This window comes from Varanus komodoensis, unplaced genomic scaffold, assembly GCF_004798865.1.
Source record: "Varanus komodoensis strain SLA01 unplaced genomic scaffold, ASM479886v1 scaffold1, whole genome shotgun sequence".
In the NCBI taxonomy this organism is placed as follows: Eukaryota; Metazoa; Chordata; class Lepidosauria; order Squamata; family Varanidae; genus Varanus; species Varanus komodoensis.
The window spans coordinates 95,408,084-95,428,284 of NW_025335268.1; the positions used below are offsets into that span (position 1 = coordinate 95,408,084).

Sequence of the window (20,201 nt, forward strand, 5' to 3'; positions counted from 1 at the left end):
TCATTCCCAGCCAGCGTGGCCTTTTGGAGAACCACAGGTCAGGGAAGGCTGTGCTCTTCAAGGACCTGTCTTGGCCTTTATGTCAATGCTGATCCCTTATGTCATTGGGTTATGGCATGTAAGCTTGGTATGGTATTCTTGTGACTAGGCTACGTGGAAGGTCATGGTGTGCTGGCAGCTGGCAGCTCAGCACCTTAAGTGGTCTCTGCTAGGAAGTATAAACCTAGTACTGTACTGTATCCTGCCAGGAGCTGGCGAACTCCACATTGACGCAAATTGAAGATGCTGAAAAGTTTCTGAATCTGCGGACCAAGGAAGTTATCACCAATGTGAGCCCTCTTCTCATCACTGATTCTGTTCTCTGGTAGGGGTGGTGTACAGAATGGTTTAGCCCTTCCCACATAATGTAATGTTGCAGCTCATCTCCAGGGACCTGTGTGTTGGTGAACCTATTCGGGAAATGGAAATACAGGAAAGATGCCCTTTGAAGACACACACATGTTTGTCAGGCATGGCATGTGTGAGGAGACTTTTCTCCCTGTGTTGCTCCCAAACTCTGGAATGCTGTCTGGGTAGAGTCATGACTGGTTCCCACTGTCCCTGCTGCTAGAAAAGGGATCAAGATACATATTTTTAATCTGGGTTTTATAGTGGTTATTGTGGTTTTTACGGTTATTTGAGCATTTTATTATATTTTTGTTTTGTTTATATTTTAATGTTATGAACTTGGTGGTATATAAATAAAATAATAACTGTAGCAGAGGGACTTCTCTTCCCAAGGTGGGACATGTAATTCCCAGCTGATCAAACCTTTCCCCCCTTTATCACTTGCCCACCCCAGTTTTCTATCACCTTATCTCCTTTCCCTTTCCTGCAGCTATAAATGGAGTTGCCATGTAAAATAGTATTTAGGTCCCCAAAATGAACTTCTTTCTCGGTGTGGAAAAGGTTTTACTATCTTCACCCCTGTTGTCTTCTGTTTTTCCATCCAGGAGACATCAGTTTTTGTGCACTCTATGGTTGGCTTCTTTCAGACCTATTTGGACTGGGCCAAGAAAATTGTAAGCTATTTTGTTTATGCATTTATTTAATTTTTTTCTATACCAACCAATATCCAAAGCTCTCTGGGCAGTTTGCAACAATTAATCAAATATAGCACCTGGTGTTGCTGGAGAGTGCTGACCCGTGGTGATGGCAAGGTAGGAGCTGCTTTACTCTTGCCCTTGCTTGTGCACTTACCCAATTATATCTAAGTAGGCACTGAAGCTGAATGCCTGTTTGAGGCTAAGCACACCCCGGCCAGTCAGTCATTTAATTCATCGATGCTAAAAGCTGCAATAAATTACATGCCTAGGTAAAAATGTGTACAGGTGGCTTTGGATACAAGTAGAAGCAAGTGGAGCTTACTGAAAACCTCCTGAGTTGTTCTATTTTTATTTAACCAATATTTTAAAGTTAATTAATTTTAATGGCATATTTATTTATTTAATTCATTTTAACTATGTTATTTTATACTGTTGTGGTATAGACAGTTCATTTATTTGCTTAGGATTGGTGGGTTTTAATGTTTGTAAACCACCCAGAGAGCCCTCTGGGCTATTAGGGTGGTATATAAATGCAAATAATAATGATAATGATGATAATAATATTTCCAGGACATTAAATCTGTATGGAATTATTGGGGTCATAATGGAGCAATTCCTACCATATGGGGGAATTTGTTAAGCTGGGTTGGCAACACACATATGAGGACAACATGGTGAGGGGTTTCTCAGCCCAGGAGATGAAATGGGGGCTGGGTTTTCTCCTTTGAAGGGTTATCCTGTTTTCTTGTCTCCTTTGCTGGCAGATAAAAGGGCAGGTGGGTCGCTGTGGTCCTGCAGCCTGGGCAGTGGATAGCGTGAACATCATTTTCTGCAGCTACATGGTTAATTTTGTGGTAAGGGAATCAGCAGGCAGACTGAGCACCAGCCAGCATTCACTTGGACTGGGATATACGGGAGTGACAAATGTCCTGGACCTGCATGGGAAAAGGATAGCAGAGTGACAATGAGATGGCGGAGAGATGGTAATTACAGCTCAGGGTCAATTGCTGGTGAGAGGTCCACAGGAACATCCGTCATCTTAAGTAGTGGGTTTGCTGAGTCTTTGGAGAGTCATGACTTTGGGAAGAATTGTAGGGAGAAGCATCTTTGCACGTTTAATTTGTTACATGTATATCCCATCTTTCCTCCAAAGAACCATACATGATCCTTCATTTAGCCTCCCAGCACCCTCTGAGGTAGCTTAGGCTGAGAGCCAGTGACCCACCCAAAGGCACCCAGTAAGCTTCATGACATAGTGAAGAGAAGAACCAAGTCCCAGTCTAACTTTCTAATCATGACACCACAGTTGGCTCTGTGCCATGTGGTTGGGCACTGGGGTAGAGTGCGTAATGTATATGAGGGGGCTCTGGTGCAACAGTGGGAGCATTAATGGGACAGACAGCCAGGTGGCAGAGGAGGTTACTTCGGTTGTGATGCTTCTCTCAGGGGCATGTGTGACCTCAAGCAGTGAAGGTAGAAGCCCCAGTGAGGTTGCTGAAATTCTGTTCCACTAACAGTGACAGCCCCCCTTCTTCTTCCCCATCTAGAACGCCTTCTGGTTCAGTCTGGGTTGGTGCACTGTCTTTCTGCTGCCGAGCATCATCATTGCCGTGCGGCTTGCAAAGTTTTACCGCCGAATGTTCATGGACGACTTCTACGAGTAAGAATACTGCAGAAACTTCCTATAAACACAGATTTGATCAGCCCTAAGCAACTTCTGGGGGCTGCAGACATTTTACATTTGGGGTGGCACAGGCAAATTCCTTCCACCTTTCCAGCATTTTCACATTTCTTGACCCCCTTCTTTCACCTCCTTCCTGGAGTTTCCTTTCCTTACGATCTCCTCTTTCATTTTTCCACCCCTGTTGCTTCCATCCCCCTGCCTCCCTTCTCATCTGGTGTTCCATCCCATTAATCCCCACCATCACTTCTGCTGCAGTTTCTGCTTCCTACCTTACTCACTTTAGCTGCTACTCCACTCCCTGCTTCCCAGCTGCTGAGCACGGCAGAGCAGTGAAGGTCCTTGTGGACACCAGGGCACCTGCGGGGACTATATTGCTAACTCCAGACTACACTTTTCTTCTTCTCTGTGGTGTCTGTTGACTATAGCTTAGAGAGCCCTTCAGAGCCATAGGTGGAAGGCTCCCAGTGTAGTTTCATTGCCTAGGAGCATGCCCCCAAGATGGGGCTGCTGCAACAGCATAGCTATAAAATATCCACACCTCCCGTATGAAAGTGTCAGCTTTGAAGATACTCATGGAAAGGTGGATGGCTGAGAGCCTCACAGGGAAGATGCTAACTTCCCAAGGAAATGGGTATTAACACTGGGATACTTTTTTCAGCTTTACTGGGTGCAGGTAAAACCTGGTCTGGTGGAAGCCATGTTCCTACTAGTTTTTCATTATGTTTGTGTAATTTGAGTTCTATGGAGTGCTAAAAACACAGCAGAATGAGCCTAAGCACTCAGTACAGCCATGGCCAGCTCAAGAAACTCCTGCCGAGAACATCATGTGCCAAGACTTACCATATATTGCAGTCATGCCAGCCTATACCAGGTTGTGGGTCAATGGCTGTGGGTTTTTTTTAGCAATTAAACAGATGCCCAGGATTGGAAGTACTGCTGAAAGGTTAGACCAGTACCTTACAAAAGTGTTGGGCTGCAACTCCCATCATTCCAAGCCAGTATGGTCAGTGGCTGAATGATAAGAGCTGAGGTTCAACCATTTGGAAGATACAAGTTTGGTGAAGTCTGGATTAAACTGTCCTCTCATCTGGGTTCTGTATAAGTAGTCACTGTGCTAAAGTACTCTTCATTTAAGCTCTTTGCCTGGGTTACAGAACAGAGGGGTTTAGGCTGCTTCCTGGCCAGACTTTGTGGGAGTGACAACGAATAATCAATTGATACTTTCCCTCTTTCCTACCAGGGAAGAAGTTACAGAATCCATGGAACTGTAAGTATATTTCCATACTTTCAGTGTTTTATCATTGTTATATAGCAGGAGTTCACACAGAAGGCAGGACTAGATTAAGGAAATCATTGTGTAATTGGAATAAAATGAAGGCAAAGCAGTACTGGGAGAAGGTGCTAAAAAAGTGCAGCAGTCATTTCAAGAGTGGAGAGTTGCTAGTACCAATATAGGAAGCACCAGAATGAATAGCTTGATCTTGCTTACATTAAGCTGAGCTTTCTCTTACATGCTGGCTCCCACTGTAGAGAGGCATCATCTGGAATGGTGCATGGTTAACCGTGTATGTGGTCCCAAAAATCCTATTCTGGCCAGAAATGAAATTGAAGAGCTGAGCTCCAGCAGATGGCTCTTACAGGAACGTATTAAGCCTCAACTCCAGTATAGCTGAGATTTACAAAACACAACCTGGTCCAGTTTTACTGGATAGTTTCAGTTCATGCAGCTCGAGGATGTTGACAAGCTGCTTGGCCAGGCTGTGCAAGCACCTCTGTACTAGATCCTTGTCCCACCTGGCTTGTAAAAGTCGGCACAGAAAGAACAACTGTTGATTAATGCCTCCTTGCAAGAAGTAGTCTCATTCTTCCTAAAAAAGGTAACAGTGAGACACTTCTGAAGAATTCCTCCAGCTTGAAAGACCTTGATGACTTTAGGTTAGTAACAGATATTCTTTTCCTGGGCAAAGTTCTTAAGTGGGTGCTTGCCAGCAAACTCCAGGAGCTCTTGGGTGAAACTGGATCCATCTGGATTTATTTCAGTTGTGGTTCCATGCCCTTGATTTTGGCATGGAAACAGACTTGGTTGCCTGTATGAGGATCTAGGCCAGGAGAGAGGTAATGGGAATACAAACCTGTTGATTCTTCTTGTCTTCTCACGGGCTTTCAATACCATCAGCCATGGTATCTTCTTGGGATAACTGGCTGAGTTGGGAGTGGGGTACTACATTTACAGTGGTTGTGCTCTTATGGAGGGCTGTCTGCAGAGAGAGGGTGTTTGGGAATATTATTCAACCACATGAGTTCTCTAGCATGGAATTCCTCAGGGACTCTTTTGTCCCCCATGCTATTTAACGTCTATATGAAACCTTTCAGTGGGGCCATCCATTGTTTTGGAATGTGTTGCCAACAGTATGCTGATGATGTGTAGATCTACTTCTTTTCATCTGCATCATCTAAAAATGTTGATGTGCTTAACCAGTGTCTGTATCAATGAACTGGATGAAAGCTAACTGAAACTCAGTCCAGACAGGGCTGATATGCTATTAGCTAGTGGTTCACTTGGCCTGATAGAGGATATTTAATCTGGTCTGGAGGGATTTGCATTCCCCTGGAAGGAGCTGGTTCATAACTTAGGGGTCCTCCTGGAGCCATCTTTAGCGTTGAGTCTCAGGTGGCCTCAGTGCCTTAGAGAGATTTGGCTGGTGGTCCCACTATGCTCCTAACTAGTGGGATAGCATGGTTTCAGTAATTTACACTCACTGGTAATCTAAATTAGATTATTGAAATGCACTCTAGGTGGGGCTGCCCTTGAAGACTGTTTAAAAGTTGCAGCACATGCAGAATTCAGCAGACAGATTAAAATCTGGGACCTTTAGATCCAAACACATAAGGCCAGTTCTGACCCACTTGGATTGACTGCCTGTATGTGAGCCCGATTCAAGGTGCTGGTTTAACCTCCAATAGCTTGGGACAATACCTGGCAGAGTACATCTCACAACTGTAGTCTTTTCAGACACTTTGCTCAGCATCTGGGACCCTCTTCCAAGTGAGGCCAAGAGAGTGGCAACAAGAGGGAGGGCTTTCCCTGCGGTGTCCTCCCATCTATGGAATTATTTCCCATTGTGGTGTGCCTGGTGCTGATCTTATCAGCTTTTCAGCACCAGGTTAAAGCAGCTCTTTGTGCCAAGGCCTTTAAAGATACAGCTAGTTATCCAGGAGCTTGAAGGAATGACACATCCTGGGTGCTTTTTTCTTTCTACAGGTTCATTCTTCACTGGATGTTTTTAGCAGTTTTTATTTTTATATTTCTTTTGGTAAGGTTTTATGGCAATGTTGCTGTTAGTATTGTTAATTTCATGGCTATACAGCTGAAGCTGTCTGCACAGTTTTATTGTATCATTTTGATGTATAGTTGTAAACTGCTCAGAGAGCTTCAGCTATTAGGCAATACAGAAACAATCAGAAGTTCACTGAGCAGCCCAAACCACAAAGAGATAAGTGGGCATACCTACAATTGTATTTTTGCTAAATATCATAGGAGTGTGCTCTTCTCAAATCATCCATTCTCCCATAATGCCCCCACGCAACAATCTACACCTGCCGCAACCCTAGAAAAGTGTTTTCCCCGCTTCTTTCTTTGCAGATCAAGACAAAGTATGTTCAGGATGCCCCGGGCAGAACTGAGGAAGTAACACCTCTTTTCTCAGTTCCCTGTCTCTGAAGAGCAGCAAGAATGACTACAGAACTCCTGGGACTCTCATGCCAGAGTGGAGCATGCGGGTCACTGTCCTCAGCAAACTCTGCCTGGCTGAGATGGAAGTGCAGGTTTTCCCCTCCTAAAGGACAGTCAGGGGTGATGGCCCTCACAGCAAGTCCTGTTGCAGCAGTCGTCCAGGTCCCGATACAGAAAAGGGCAGTCGCATCCGTGTTCCCAAGATGAAGGCTCACATACGTATGCTCTGAGCATCCCTCACCTACCGAGCGACTAGCCTTGCTGTTAGTGCACCCTGTCCTTTCTGCTATTGGGACTGCAACTCCTTGTCCTCTGGGGAGCCTACCTGCCCACTCTCTGCCCTCTCTGACTTGAGCATGTGGCAGAGTTGTTTCCCTGAGTTTGCTGACTTTGGTTTCTCACTGTCCATAGTAGTGCCAGTACCTTATCAGAAGAATTGAAATCATGCTATTTTTTTCCTACAGAAGAATACTGGGTTAAGGAATGTCTTCCTAGATTGTGATGAATCCAGAATTTTGTGTGTGAAGTTGAGATGACTGACACTGGCTTATTTGATATTTATGGGTTTTACAGGTAGCATGTCATGTGGCCAACCTGGTCATTTTACCTCTAATGCAAGGAGGAGAATATATTTTCATTGGCCTTTCGGGATAAGTTTAAATTTAGAAAGCAAGAGTACATATGCAGTATTCTTAAGAGTTAAAATATAAATAATGTGCATTAAACAAAGTTGCATGCACACTTTTGCTTAAAAATGTAAGCAGTGCTTTCTGGATCAGATTAAGGTTCAGGTAGCCCTGCATTCTTGGTGAGAATCCCAGAAAGTGCTAGGTTGCCCACTCTCTGCCCATTCCTGCTCCCAAGACAAGTGCTGCAAAGAAAGGAACAAGGGCAAACCTCGAGTGAAAACTGTATAGTTCCGTGTGTGCCTAGACAGCATACAGTTTGTCCCTACTGTAGCCATATGCACTTTTTACTCTCAAGTCTTTCATTTGCAGCCTTTTGCAATTTATATTTTATTCAAATTATATTGAATTTATGCAAATGCACTGTGCCAAAAATTTAGTCCTCTTAAATGGTAGGGAAAACTTTAATGGAATTAGGAACTTGTGGCTTTCCACATATTCTGGCCATGACCCATTAGGTATTAATGCCTAGGCTGGTGGTCGTGGTCCTTCAGGTATTTGGACCTATGCATCATCTACCTGTTCTTAGAGCAACAGGTGAAAAACATGTGCCTCTTTACAAGTGTTCAGTAAGAAAACCAAGAAACATCAGAACAAGTGCCAGGCCCTGGAAAGTACTGCACCCACCCCCCTGCACACCAATCAGTCGATTGTGGAATGACAGCCAGAATGTACTGTTAGAATAATTTTTATATTGGAGTATCAGAGATCAGGAGTGAAGAATACAGTACATATTTCTTTTAAAATGAGTCTTTGTTCTTTCAGTAATGTATTTTTCTGCATATATAGAGGGAAAAAGCCTCTATAAACCCCTTTCCTGTTTCCAATAAACTTCAAATCAGATTCCTACCAAGCTTTAACTGTTATGGCAGGATTAACTGTGTGACTATGAACATCAGCCTTGCTGCATTCGGGTTATTATCTTTGAAGTCAGCTAGGACGTCGAGACTGACGGATTCCCCAGTTCATTAAATGGTTTTCCAAATGGTGTGTTTTTACCCAACATTTGTGAATTTGGTTCACAGTTACTATAAGGAATCAGTTATTTTCCCAACTCACAGTGCTGTACAGAATCTGCAGAACTTTTGACAGAGGAAATATACTCCCTGCTGCACTAACATGTTAGCTGTGATACTTGGTGTTAAGATACTGTGGGTTATGTGGTGGATAATGCAAATAACACCACTGATAAAGAGCAATACAGCTTTTTTCTATACTATTAGGTCATTTCCCAGACTTGGAGATTTATTACTTGCCTACATACAGGTCAGCATGGGAGTGCTCTGAATCCTTTAAAAATTAACAGGTATTGGAGATCTCAGCTTTTTATTGGCAATTCTTCCTTCCTTAAATGGCTTCTATAATTCTTTAGTACCTTTTCCCATTGTTCATCTTTCCTCTTTAGCACTATTATATAGATCCTTGAAACACTGATCTATTTTAAACTAACTACTGCTCTCAAGTCTTGTACACTCTCCTGTACTGTGGCCCTCTTAAATACGAACTACTGTAGCAGTCCTTCAACACATTACTAAAGTAACACTAAATACATTATTACTGGTGTAATAATAAAATAATAATGCAGTATACTATAATCATGAAATATACTAGTCATGCTAGTTCAAGAGAGACCAGTACAAAAGTTAAATCCAGAATAAAAACCATGTTTTAAACCAGCTGGAAAGGCTCTATAATATTACAACAGGAGGACATGGAGCTGCCTTAAAGGCTTTTCACCTGTCTCCATGACTGTGCTATGGGAGTTCATAAGGCAAAAGCTCAGCTGAATGGAGAACTTGATGAGGGTATGCTGGTATGCATCTGAGGGCTAGCACATGCATGCTGATTAAATGGGATCTCCTCATGAGTATTTTGTTGAGAATCCGTACCTCTGCTCAAATGAGGTACAAGCCAAATTTAGTGTGTTAGGATAATAGTCACGTACCACACAACTTTCCCACCTCATCCCATTGCTTCAGAGAAGGGGTTACAGCCACAAATGTGCAAAGGAAAATGTTGCAATCAAAAGAAACCAAGAGTTGAAAAATGCTACCTTCACTACTGGATCATCACCAGAAGTTGCCTTCCCCTAAAATATAATTCACATCCTACCTCCAGCCATGCTCACTAAAGTGTGGTAGGGGAAAAGACTAAGTGCACTATGGGGTGGTGAACCATATGGAACTTAATTCCACATTATTACTGCCAGGATGGGACCACTATAGTTCTGTAGTTTCTATTGGGAATGCATTATATATGCTGGCCCACTGAGTCTAGAAATGGTGATAGTTGTAGTAGTCACATTATGTAATTTTCAGGGGAAAAAGCTGTTTGATTATGCAATATTAGCGCATAACTAGTGCTACATCAAGAAATGATACAAAAGTCCAGAATAAAAATCAGGTTGTTTTAGGCAGCTGGAAAGGCCCTGTATTACAATATTAACAGTTGAGAATGAGGAACTATTTAACTCTTTTTCTCCCTAGATCTTCATAAGAAGTATAGATATTTGAAATAAATATTAGTTGTATACAAATGCCATAGTTTTTCCTGTAAATGAAAATTCTTAGCATTTTCTAAATTATAAAATTATCTGTTCATTTTGCCTTTTCTCTCTTCTATACAAATTCTACTATTTTCATAATATAGGATTTAAGCTGAATCTGAGATACTTAAAAGTTTATGGTGGTGGCATTTATAAGTCATCTTATTAGCACTGGAAGTTACTCTAGATGTCAACAGAAACTGGCCTTTACCTATTTTGTGACCCTTTTAATGCAAGTTTGCCATTTGTGCCTGTTCAGGAGCAACTCCTGATGGCAAGAAAAGTCTGTTTTTAGATGCTTGCACATCCAGCCACTTGCATACAAAAATATGTAAAAAAACACAGCAATCAGGTAAGTTATTCTAAGAAAACAGACTGCTCTTGTTATGATTGCAAGCAGAGCTCTTAAGTATATTCTTGATAACTTTTAATCTGATGTACAAAGCATATCATATCCTGCTTCTATTTCAACAAAAAACTCTTCTTCATAACTAAGAGAGCTGTTTGCTCTTCAGATGTATAGCAAGTTATTCCAAACTCCTTTTAGATTAGGGGTAGGGCACCTTGTAGGCCAAACATAAGGAGAGCCACAACTCTGACTATCCTTTGCATTGGCTATGCTGCTTAGAGCTGATTGGAGTTGTAGACCAAACATCTAGAGAAGCAAAAGTTGCTTTATGGTATGAAATGAAACCCAATTTTAGGCCAGTTTCTGCCATTGTTTTTCCTTTCTTCTCTGGCCATGTTGTACAGATTTAGCAAGTCTCCTTGCATTATATCTGCTTGAAGGGCTGCTTTCAACCTGCACCACTCTTTGCTGGAGGCAACAGTGAGTGAAACAAAAGGTAGACAGTGACCCCTGAGTGCTTTCAGAGAAGCTGAGCAGTTGCCAGCACAGCTTTTGTGCGATGACTCAGCAGACAAAGGTGCATTGATTGCTAGTAAAACATCCTGTTTTCTGCAGTCTCTCTTTCCAGCAAGGATCTGTTTTCATAGTAGGGGAATTTTTCAGGGTCAAACTGCATTTTATGTGCTGGGATTGTTTCCCACTAAACAAATGAGGTCCAGACTGACTCAACAGCTCAGACAGAAATTACACATGCAGTCTGCAATGTACATGCCAGATACTTCACAGACAAAGACTTGTCTTTAAGGTTGGCCACCATCTTTTAATACTGCATACAGGACATAGAAATGGCTTCAAATTCCAGAAACATATTGAAAAAAAGAATAAATTCATTTACCAAGGTTAGCACAGAAAGGATCCTCCTATTCCTCTGCCATATAATTGAACCATTCAAAGATATCATGTGGGCAGCTTCTTTCCCTTGTCTAGGAAGGTCCCATTACCAAGGTAACATCAGAAAGAATATCTGAAACGTGAAAGCCACATTATTTTTGCAAAAAAAAAAAAGGAGCAGCCTTTCATATACCTTGCAAAGGGAAAGCACACACTCCTACTGTGTTTGCAAGCGCTTATACTCTGTCCTGAGCTTTTAGCTTCAAGAGGCAAGAAGATAATACTGCAGTCTTGTTCCTAATTAAAAAAATGCTTCTAGGCTGCAGGTGTTTAGGTAACATGCAGTGAGCCTGTAAAGAATAGGAAATGTAGACATAGTTTGGTTAAATTTGGTATGTGTTTTGCATTTGTGCTTTTTCAGAACAGATACCTCAGAAGAGAACTTACTCTCCTAACATACTCTTCATGCCCCGATGCCAAGTGTTACCATATCCTCATTTTTGCTAGTTGGTAGTCATGCAATGGAAGGTGATTCAAAGATGACTCCGAAGCGTTTGCGCTCGCATGCTCGCTCACTCGCTCGCTCGCTCTCTCTCTCTCTCTCTCACACACACACACACACACACACACACAGGAATTATCCAGGTTTGATAAGGTGCTGCAGGGGCCTGGTCCTAGCCTAGGGGATGGTCAATTGATGGCCCTCCAGATGTGTTGGCCTACAACTTTTTGCTATTAGCTATGCCATGTAGGGCTCATGAGAGCTGTAAGCCAAAACATTTGGAGGGCTACAAGTCTGCCTATTCCTAGCCTAGTAAGAGGAGATGCTCTTGGAGTATAAAAAGCTCAGTATCAGCACAGGTTCTTGAATGACTCCTGTCATTCTCCGCAAAACAGTTCTCAAGGAATTCAGCCAGGGAGAATTAGAGAGGAGAAACAATAGAAAATATAGTGGCCAAGGATGTTGCACCTAAAGAGTCAAAATAGTCCCTACTGTTTACTTCCACAGCTATAAATGTATCCTTTAAGCAGAGAAAACCAAAGTCTATAGACTCGTTTTTACTGAATATCTGCCACTTTTGTGCCATATGATGGAATCTGTGCATTTAAAAAAAAATGATACAAGCAATTTCATGTGGTGTAAACCACATTCTCCCTACCATTTACCAAAAGAAAGAAAAGAACAAAACAAAACAAAACACTGCTGAACAGTTACCTCTCCCTCCCTCAATCCCCCTCCTTTCATCTATGGGAGAAAGCTAGTGATGAAATGCTAGCTTGGTGCACCTTGGCACAAAGACGGCTTTTTCATTCTTAATGGTATGTTACACTCAGGCAGGAAGGGCTCACTATGACGCTGCCTTGCTCCAAATCCCCTCCACCTCCTACAACACAGAGGGAGCCATTGAGGTCCTGTGCATAAAGCAGTGGGCAAGTCACACTCCCCTGCAACATGCAGGGCACAGAATACTCCAGTGAAATACCTAACTCCTCTTGCAACCAACACCATTTTTAAAAAGCCACTGTGGAAATTGGTGGGGCTTCCCCTTCTGCAGGTAAATAACTGCATGCTAAACAGTTTGGCTGCATCTAAGCATTTTCCCCCAAAGAGAGAAGCAAACAGCTGGCATGCTGTTAAGCAGGGAGTTTCAGAAGCATTAACCTCAGGAGGAAGTAAGGCTGGCCAGTGAAACTATGGCCCACGGCTTGCTTACTGTCAGGAAAAATAATTCCTCGTACCTAAAAGTTAGGTTCACATAACAATGGAAGTTTTGTCATCCCTTCAAAGTAATTAAAGCAAGAAAATTCCCCAGTTACACTAAGCCCTCATGCAAATATGACCAATAATGCAGAGAAAGAATTTAACCTCAGTCCACCAGCATTATTCATAAAAGGATGGAGATACATCAGAAACAGCTCTTCATTTAACTTTACTGTATGAGAAATGGTACAGTTCCTATATAAGATTAACAGCTCTTGTTTAAGGAAACAGAAATCTCCAGCTTTTCCTACAAACTGCCCTCTTCCAAAGAAACCCATCAGCAGTAGAATAATGCTTTGGAATTATTTCCCTCTTTAGCAGGCATAGCTTGCTGATGTAGCTATGTGGCCTAAGCGGGCTGCATAGCTTTGCAGCAGCCCCTTACTTTACCAAGAGAGTGTATTTTGGATGCCCATTTGCTCATCTCCATCTCTGTGCTTCATTCCATTTCACACAATGTGTGCTAAATGTAGTTCTGAATTTGCTCTTCCTCAGAAGCTGCTCTTGGAGAAACCTGGTCCCTGGGTGGAGCTGGAGGAGGAAAAGTCAAGCCCTGTAAGACATCAGCATATATTTCAACCTGGCCAGGTGGGCATTGTGCCAGTCTGTGCATTAGTGGCTTGAGCAGGCCAATGGTAATCTGGGATGAGCTATTTGGAGAGAAAGGAAAGGGGCCATGTTCTGCTGGCGCTAAATGTTGTTCAATGATGCTCAGGACATCAGAAGCACTCAGATCTGCAGGACAGAGCTCCCACAACTTGTCCAAGTATGGGTCAAGTGCCCTGTGCTGACAAAACTCTCCTAAGAGGATAGTAAAAATCTCTTTGTTCAACAAAGGGCTAAGCATGGAGAATTTTTCAGCTACCTCCATCACACGCTGCCATCTCCCATGCTGGATAAGGAGATCCATAGCCTGGAGGATGGCTTTGGGCCGCTGGCTAGATAGCAAGAGCTCAATTTCCATTTCCCTGTCTATGAATGAGCACCTGCCTCTTCTTTTTGGCAGCACAGCCAGAGCTCTCTTGTAGAGGGGCACACCACCTTCGGGGCCCTCCTTGTTGCTATAAGACCAAGAGGCTCCCATATACTGCTGGGACAGTTCCACAAACTGTGGCAGCCATTTGGGCTTGAACTGGTGGAGAGAAAGACAGACAAGTTCAAACAGAGGGACCACACCATTTAAAGGCTCCTCCTCTTGTTTGCTCAGGTTGGGGACTGATCCCCCCAGAATTTTCTTCCATATATCTGGTGTTGCTCTTGCTACGAGAACACCATCTCCATTCTGCTGCAGCTGCAAGTGATTCTGAATGGCTTTCCAGAAGGCCCCAGGGAAGGAAATGAAAATGGCATTCAGGTATGCCAGGTTTTCCCTGTTAAAGTCCAGGTGCAGAAGGCGGCTGAGCTCCTGCTCCACCAGTGCCTCTCCATAGCTCTCTACCTCTTTTTCTGAAGCCCCAACCACACATGACTTGAGGAGTTCCAGGTTCTGGTAACTCTGCAATTCTAATTGCATTGTGTCCAGCAGTTTGGCATAAGGCTCTGGGAGAGCTCTGGATCGTCTCTCCTTGGGAGCAAGGCTGTGGCACAGAATGGAGGACAGTGCAATGGGTGCCTGAAACATGTCTCCCTTCTTCAGTTTCTCAACGGTGAGTTGTGAGCTGCTGAGGCTCCGCCGTTGGTAGTACTTACAGGCCTCCTCAAACACCATATCCACCAGTTTAGGCTCAGGCTGGCTGTTCTGATCAATGCCAGAAAAGTCAAGGCTGTAAATGCCACTTGGTGAAAGGAGCTGCATTTCCTCTTCTTCAGCATGGAAGTCCAAAAACAGCACTTCTTCTGTACTCAGGGTTTTCTTTTCTATCAGTTGTCCACTGTCCAGATTCACAAGATAAAGAACCCCTCCCAGCAAGCAGGCAAGAGTGTCCTTAAATACCTTCAGCTGGACCTGCTCCGTTGGGGCCAAGGCCTGTTCCCCAAAATTAAAGATAGGCCTCCACACCCCATTAGGTTGAATTAATTCCACAGCACCTGCTTTGGTAACCAGGAGGAGTCCCCCGCAGCCAGAAAGAGCACAGCTATGAACATCCAATGTTTCCATGGATGCCAGGAGTCCTATGCAGCCCAGCACTAGCTTCTTGAAGTCCACTTCAGTACCAGGCTGCAAGGCTTTAGTGCAAATGCACCCTTTGGATGGAGCAGTAGTGATAATGTCAGAATGTTCAGGTCGCCAGATGAGGACAAACTTGGCAATGCCGGGGAAAGTGGCTGGAGTGGGCACCAGGAAGACGGCGGAAGGCGAGGCCAGCACTTGGTAAACAGGGCTGTTGTGCAAGACAATCTTCAGGGGGCTCAGCTGGGCTCCCTGCTCCCCAACCTGAAGGTCCCTTGTGCAGATGCAGTACTGAAAGGATCGCCGCTCTGGAGTCAGCTGGGCATCCAAGGGAGGCCTCTCCTCACACCACACCAGCTGGTCACCCCAGTTGCAGATGGAGACAATCCGGGCACGGAAGCCATGGCAGAGCTCCAGGCTCTGTAGCAAATGCCACCCCACAGCAGGCACAGAACGCCAGAGCTCGGTTCGGCCTTGCTCGCAGATGATAGCCAGCACCCAGGGGGCGGCTGCTGCAGGGCTCTCCAGGAAAAGGAGCTCCACCACGGGGGGCTGAGGAGGCTGCCAGCTCCGCTCCAGGTCGCCCCCTTCAGCGCCCAGACGCTGGAAGGCCACGACTCGAGTCTGGTAGGGCAGCTGGTTCCACAGCAGGAGCAGATGCTGGCTGTCAGGGCTGACAAGGACACGGCTGGGCGCCTCGCTCGGGAGGCGCCGCTCCAGCAGCTCCCGCAGGCAGCGGCCGCGGCCGAAGTCGCTCCAGTCCGAGACCAGCCGCAGCGCCCCGGCCCGCTTCATCCCGAGAAGGCTGCCAGCCACATGGGCGGAGAATCGTGGGACGGAGAATTGCGCCGCAGCACAGCCAAGCTGGGAGCTCCTCGCAGCTCACTTTGTCCGAGGAGGGGCTGCCCTGCCTTTTCCTGCCGGGAGGAGCGCCTCAGCCAGCCCCGGGGTCTGCCCGCCGCCTGTCGTGACTGTATTCCGCCTTGGATCCCTGCAAGTAGTTCGACCTCCTCGCGAGCGCCGTCCTCGGGAAGATCCACTTCGCGCCTTCCCCGCAGCTCCCAGGAACCGTCCTCTCCTCCTCGCCAGTTTTTGCGCTCCCTGCTCGCGAATCCTCCTGCAGTCGCTGACGGTCTCTAATCTCCAGGAATAGCCAAATTCTGCTCCGCCCCAGATGCGTGCAGCGTCACTTACTCCCAAGTATGCCACTTTTCTGTCCCACGAGCGCTAGCTGGCTAGCCCCCTTTCCGCCCCTCTTGCTTCTCGCGCCACGAGGAAGGGCAGCGGCTCCCCCGGTGCTCCCTGACGCGCCACGGGGAGGCCGTGCCGCATGCAGCGCTATAGATCGATCCAGGCGTTTTTCTAGGCAAGAACTGAACGGGAGGGTGTCGCAAACCTTCCCAGCCGCCTTTTCCCTCCAGGTCCAGGAAAAATAGCGCCTTGCTCCTTACTGCAATCACGAGGCCGCTCGTTTCCGGGAGCAGTCGCTGCCCGCCCCGTACCTCCGCGCCGAACCCGAACGGACCCGGCTCTTTCACTTCCGCCTCTGCTAGATGAGGCTAAAACCCCCAGGTCCCGGGGCTTGAGCAGTTCCTCCGTAATGCGCAGCGGCTGGAATAGAACGGCACCCTTGTCCGGCCTACTGGTTGCTCCGCCCTGCGTTAAAGGGACACTGAGCACCAAGGCACTTTCATTGTAAATGTATACCTCGCAGTTATGCCATCATTTCCTACTCTGGAGCTCAGCTATCCCACCGCAGGTCTTGTTCCGAATGTTTGTTTTTGGTCAGTAAAAGGGGAGAGGACTTGGGCTACTTACCAGAACGCTGTTAAAGTCGATGCTAGAGGAACCAGCTGTTATTTAGCATGCTTCATATACCTTTATTTTCTAACATGCTCTGCAGGCTACAAACCAGCCTTGTGTGAAATGGCCTAAAATGTTCACCAAGGGCAGGATTATAGCCACGTTTGGGAATAACCAAATGGACCATTCAGATGCACATACTGGACTGGTCTGCGACTCTAAATGCACTCTTTTATAAGTACCACTGAAATTAATGGGCATCACCTCACTCTGAAGAAGAGTTCAATCCTCTGTATTATTACTTCAGAGTAATAAAGAGAGTAGTATTCTCAATAAACATACACAGTATTGGGCTACATGTGTATTTAGCCAGTCAAGGATATATTTTGTAATTTGTCCCATGCCTTCTAAAAAGTGGTGCAGTGGTTAAGAGAGAGGGAATGGGACTCAGGCATCTGGGTTCTTGTCCCCACTCAGTCATGAGGCTCACTAGACTTTCAGCCCAACCTAACTTACAGGGTTGTTGTGAGAATAAAGTTGTGAGGAGGAGGAGAATTATGTAAGCCATCTTGAGTTCCTTGGAAGGAAAAAAAAGGTGGGATATAAATATAATAAATCCATCTGCAAAGGAACAGTTGGGAAGATGGTGTGCCTGAGAATGAAGACTAATGCGGGCACAGCAGAATCTAAGCCTTTTGCTTTGCCAAGGATGGGCTGCAGCCGGAAATGCACCTATTGCCATTAAGTTTCCTGTCTCTCTCTCCATTTCTTATGCATGGATAACAAGTGGGTGCAGGAAATAACCTACAGAGCCAGTAGTGCCAGCAAAGTTGAAACTTGGACAGGAGCCATTTTGAGGAATTCCCATACATCTGCTGACTGCAAGCTAGAAACTTGGTATCAACAACTTGCCCCATCCTAAAGCGAGCACATGTCTTAGGGTGTAACATGTGCACAATCACTGGGCAACAAACTGGTTATGCAACTGGATCTACCCAATGGCCTAATGAAAGTAAGATCAGTTAATTTAAAAAATCCTATATATCCCTGTTCAGAAATTCCCAAATTGATTTCACCCACTAGTTAAGTGGGTGCCATGATGGGTCCTGGAAGCAGATTTTCTGGTAGTTTTCTCTAGCATGGAGGTTGGGAGCGAAAATAGTAGGGTTATGGACAAGACAGCAAGCCGGGCGTCCCCATCTATGAAAATTTAATGTGGAATAAGTCCCATGGTGTTAAGTCAGGCTTTGTCAAAATAATAGGTCATAGGATATCTGCATAGGGCTGTACTGTAACAGTTAAAACGGTTTCTTTAATTAAATATGACGGGCGGTAGAAAAGGTTAGGTTGGGACCCGCCTGCTCCAACTTCCATGTCTCACTTCCTTGTATTTGCGTAGCTTGTCTTATTACGCTTTTCGCTTCCAGCGGTACTCAGCACGCACTAGGACCGAGAGGGAACCAGCATCTGCAAAACGATAGTAAGAGAGCCAGCCATGAAGAACGCGCCTGCGTGTTGGGATGAAGGTTTTCCCGGTGACGCATGCGCGCTGGGAGGCGAACACCCCGCTCAGGTAATAGAGGGTACGTTTCCCTCCCTCACTTGGGGTGGTGAGGGGGGTGTTGCTGGTTTCCTCTCGTCTGGGTTGGGTTGTCTCCCCGCTCTGTTGTACAGGCGAGATCCCTTGGTGACAGGAAGTTGGGGGGGGGTCGATGAAAGAGTCAGAGTGTGTGATGGCATTGCCTGGGGGTCGGGCAACAAAACGGGACGATGAGGGGGATGAAAGTAGCGCGTGGGGGTCTCGCTGGGAGTTCTTTGAGAGAGAGATCTGTGGGACTTCTTTGACGCTGCCGGAGTGGAGGGCGCGGGGTCTGTTTCAGTAAGGATATATTTTGTGCGTGTATAGTTAGGGAGACTTTACGACGAGGGGAGAGGAGAGACTAAGCCCTTGTAAAAATGGGTAGGGAGCGGAGAAGGAAGGCAGGCAGGCCCTGCTTACGAGACATACTGTTCCAGTACATAATCTTGGTTCCTCAGGTGCTTTCCTCTTTCTGCTGATGTTGTACTTTAGAAACTGAAGGGGCTTCCTGGGACAGTGAAGGCTGTCTAAACATTTCTATGTTTACATTCCTCACATGGTTCATAGGCTGGAGAACCAAAGATAATGTACCCTCCTTTTATTTCCACCTTCTTAAAACAAAATTTTGAAATGTCAAAATGCCTGCATTTGTGTCCAGCTCTAACTATGTTAGAAGCATTAATTTTGCAGATCTCATTTCTCCTTCGGAGTCATTTTAAAATAGCTGCTTGGTGTGACTCAGTAAATATTCAGACCAAAGGAGGATCTGTTTATATTTCTTGTTTCTGTATCCATCTTTTTTCTTCTCCTTGGCTAACAACTCAATTTCATTATCCTTTCTTACCCATTGTCAGTTTCTTCCATATAATTCTGCCAACTTTGTGTACCCACTAAGTTATGATTAAACTGGTTTTTGATCGGGTCCCTCTGTCTGGAATTTTTCCTTAAGGTGTTTTTTTTTGTTCTCCTATAAATCTTGGGGTCAGCTAATACTTCCATCTTGTGTATGCATGGTGCAGCTTTGGCCACACTTTTATGTACTTGGGAGAATTGGATTCAGTATTAGAAGGAAATGATTGACATTTCAGGGATGGATTCTTCCCTCTTCCCTCTACACTATGTGTATTGTTTTGGGTAAAGTAGCAATTCCTGATTTGTGTTGATGAAGGTAACAGCAGAACCAGGAATAGTTTTGGATAATTAACATTGAGTACAAGGTGGTGATCAGGTGAGTACTGATAGCTTGTATCTGCAATATTAGCAAACTTTATAATATATTCTCACCTTTTCCTAGAAGTACTCTATAGTCTGCAGCCAGCTAGCCATATTATCAAATCAAAATCAAAAAATTATCCAACAGGCTGTTCAAATCCTTGGTCCCCTCTACTTTTAACACTCAGTGTTCCATGGTAATTGAACATACTCTGTCCTCATCAGTCCATCTTTTGTGTATGTGGGTGCATTACTGGCTTTTTTAAAGATTATTTTTGTATATCTGTAATACTTGAGGTTCTTCTGACATCTTCCATTTACTTCTCATAGCCCTGTTCTGGTTCCATTTCCATCAGCATTTGTCACTTGAGTTCATAATTAAAGGTGTGATCACATTTTCTCTCCCCGCTCTGCCCCATCTTCAATTAATGCAAACTCCTGCATTCTGCCACAGTTAGCATCAGTTCACAAAGCATTTTCAGTGTTTTGCAAGTTCCTTACTGTTTACCTACAAGAAATAGATGCCTTGGTGATAGACATGATGTGTGTAGGAAGATTGTTCTTAGTTGTTGGTATTTATTTTTCCCATGTCGTCATGAAAACTCTGTTAACATCCCCATTTTAAGAATGGGGAGCTGAAATTTTAAATGTATGGCTGACTATATGCTGGTCACCATTCATGGTTAAGTAGGGATTTAGATCCAGACCTTTCTGGTTTGACTCTAACTTGCCAGATCACATTGCCATGAGAAAATTTAATTA

General features: G+C 44.8%; 3 protein-coding genes across 9 annotated transcripts in view; 2 read left to right on the forward strand and 1 right to left on the reverse strand.

The window, feature by feature from the left end:
* The window catches only part of LOC123026858 (prominin-1-A-like), a 38,585-nt gene extending 30,548 nt beyond the window's left edge, over window positions 1-8,037 (forward strand). For all 4 annotated transcript variants that reach the window (XM_044436971.1, XM_044436961.1, XM_044436978.1 and 1 more), the window contains 6 exons: window positions 249-329; window positions 993-1,061; window positions 1,850-1,939; window positions 2,633-2,745; window positions 4,010-4,036; window positions 6,413-8,037. In XM_044436971.1, coding sequence (XP_044292906.1) covers window positions 249-329; window positions 993-1,061; window positions 1,850-1,939; window positions 2,633-2,745; window positions 4,010-4,036; window positions 6,413-6,461 — 429 coding nt within the window. In that variant the 3' untranslated portion in view covers window positions 6,462-8,037. The remainder of the gene's footprint in view (window positions 1-248; window positions 330-992; window positions 1,062-1,849; window positions 1,940-2,632; window positions 2,746-4,009; window positions 4,037-6,412) is intronic.
* A 2,844-nt stretch (window positions 8,038-10,881) lies between these two features.
* On the reverse strand, window positions 10,882-16,427 carry HPS6 (HPS6 biogenesis of lysosomal organelles complex 2 subunit 3). Its single transcript, XM_044436941.1, has one exon. It carries the CDS (start codon window positions 15,638-15,640, stop codon window positions 13,199-13,201), a length of 2,442 nt encoding a protein of 813 aa, XP_044292876.1. The 5' UTR covers window positions 15,641-16,427; the 3' UTR covers window positions 10,882-13,198.
* Window positions 16,428-18,075: 1,648 nt separating this feature from the next.
* The window catches only part of ARMH3 (armadillo like helical domain containing 3), a 144,338-nt gene continuing 142,212 nt past the window's right edge, over window positions 18,076-20,201 (forward strand). For 2 of the 4 annotated variants that reach the window (XM_044436991.1, XM_044437019.1), the window contains exon 1: window positions 18,076-18,221. The gene's annotated coding sequence lies outside the window, so the exon portion shown is untranslated. Of the gene's footprint in view, window positions 18,232-18,561; window positions 19,456-20,201 lie in introns of those variants that run through there. The other 2 variants (XM_044437000.1, XM_044437010.1) reach the window with 2 other exon arrangements.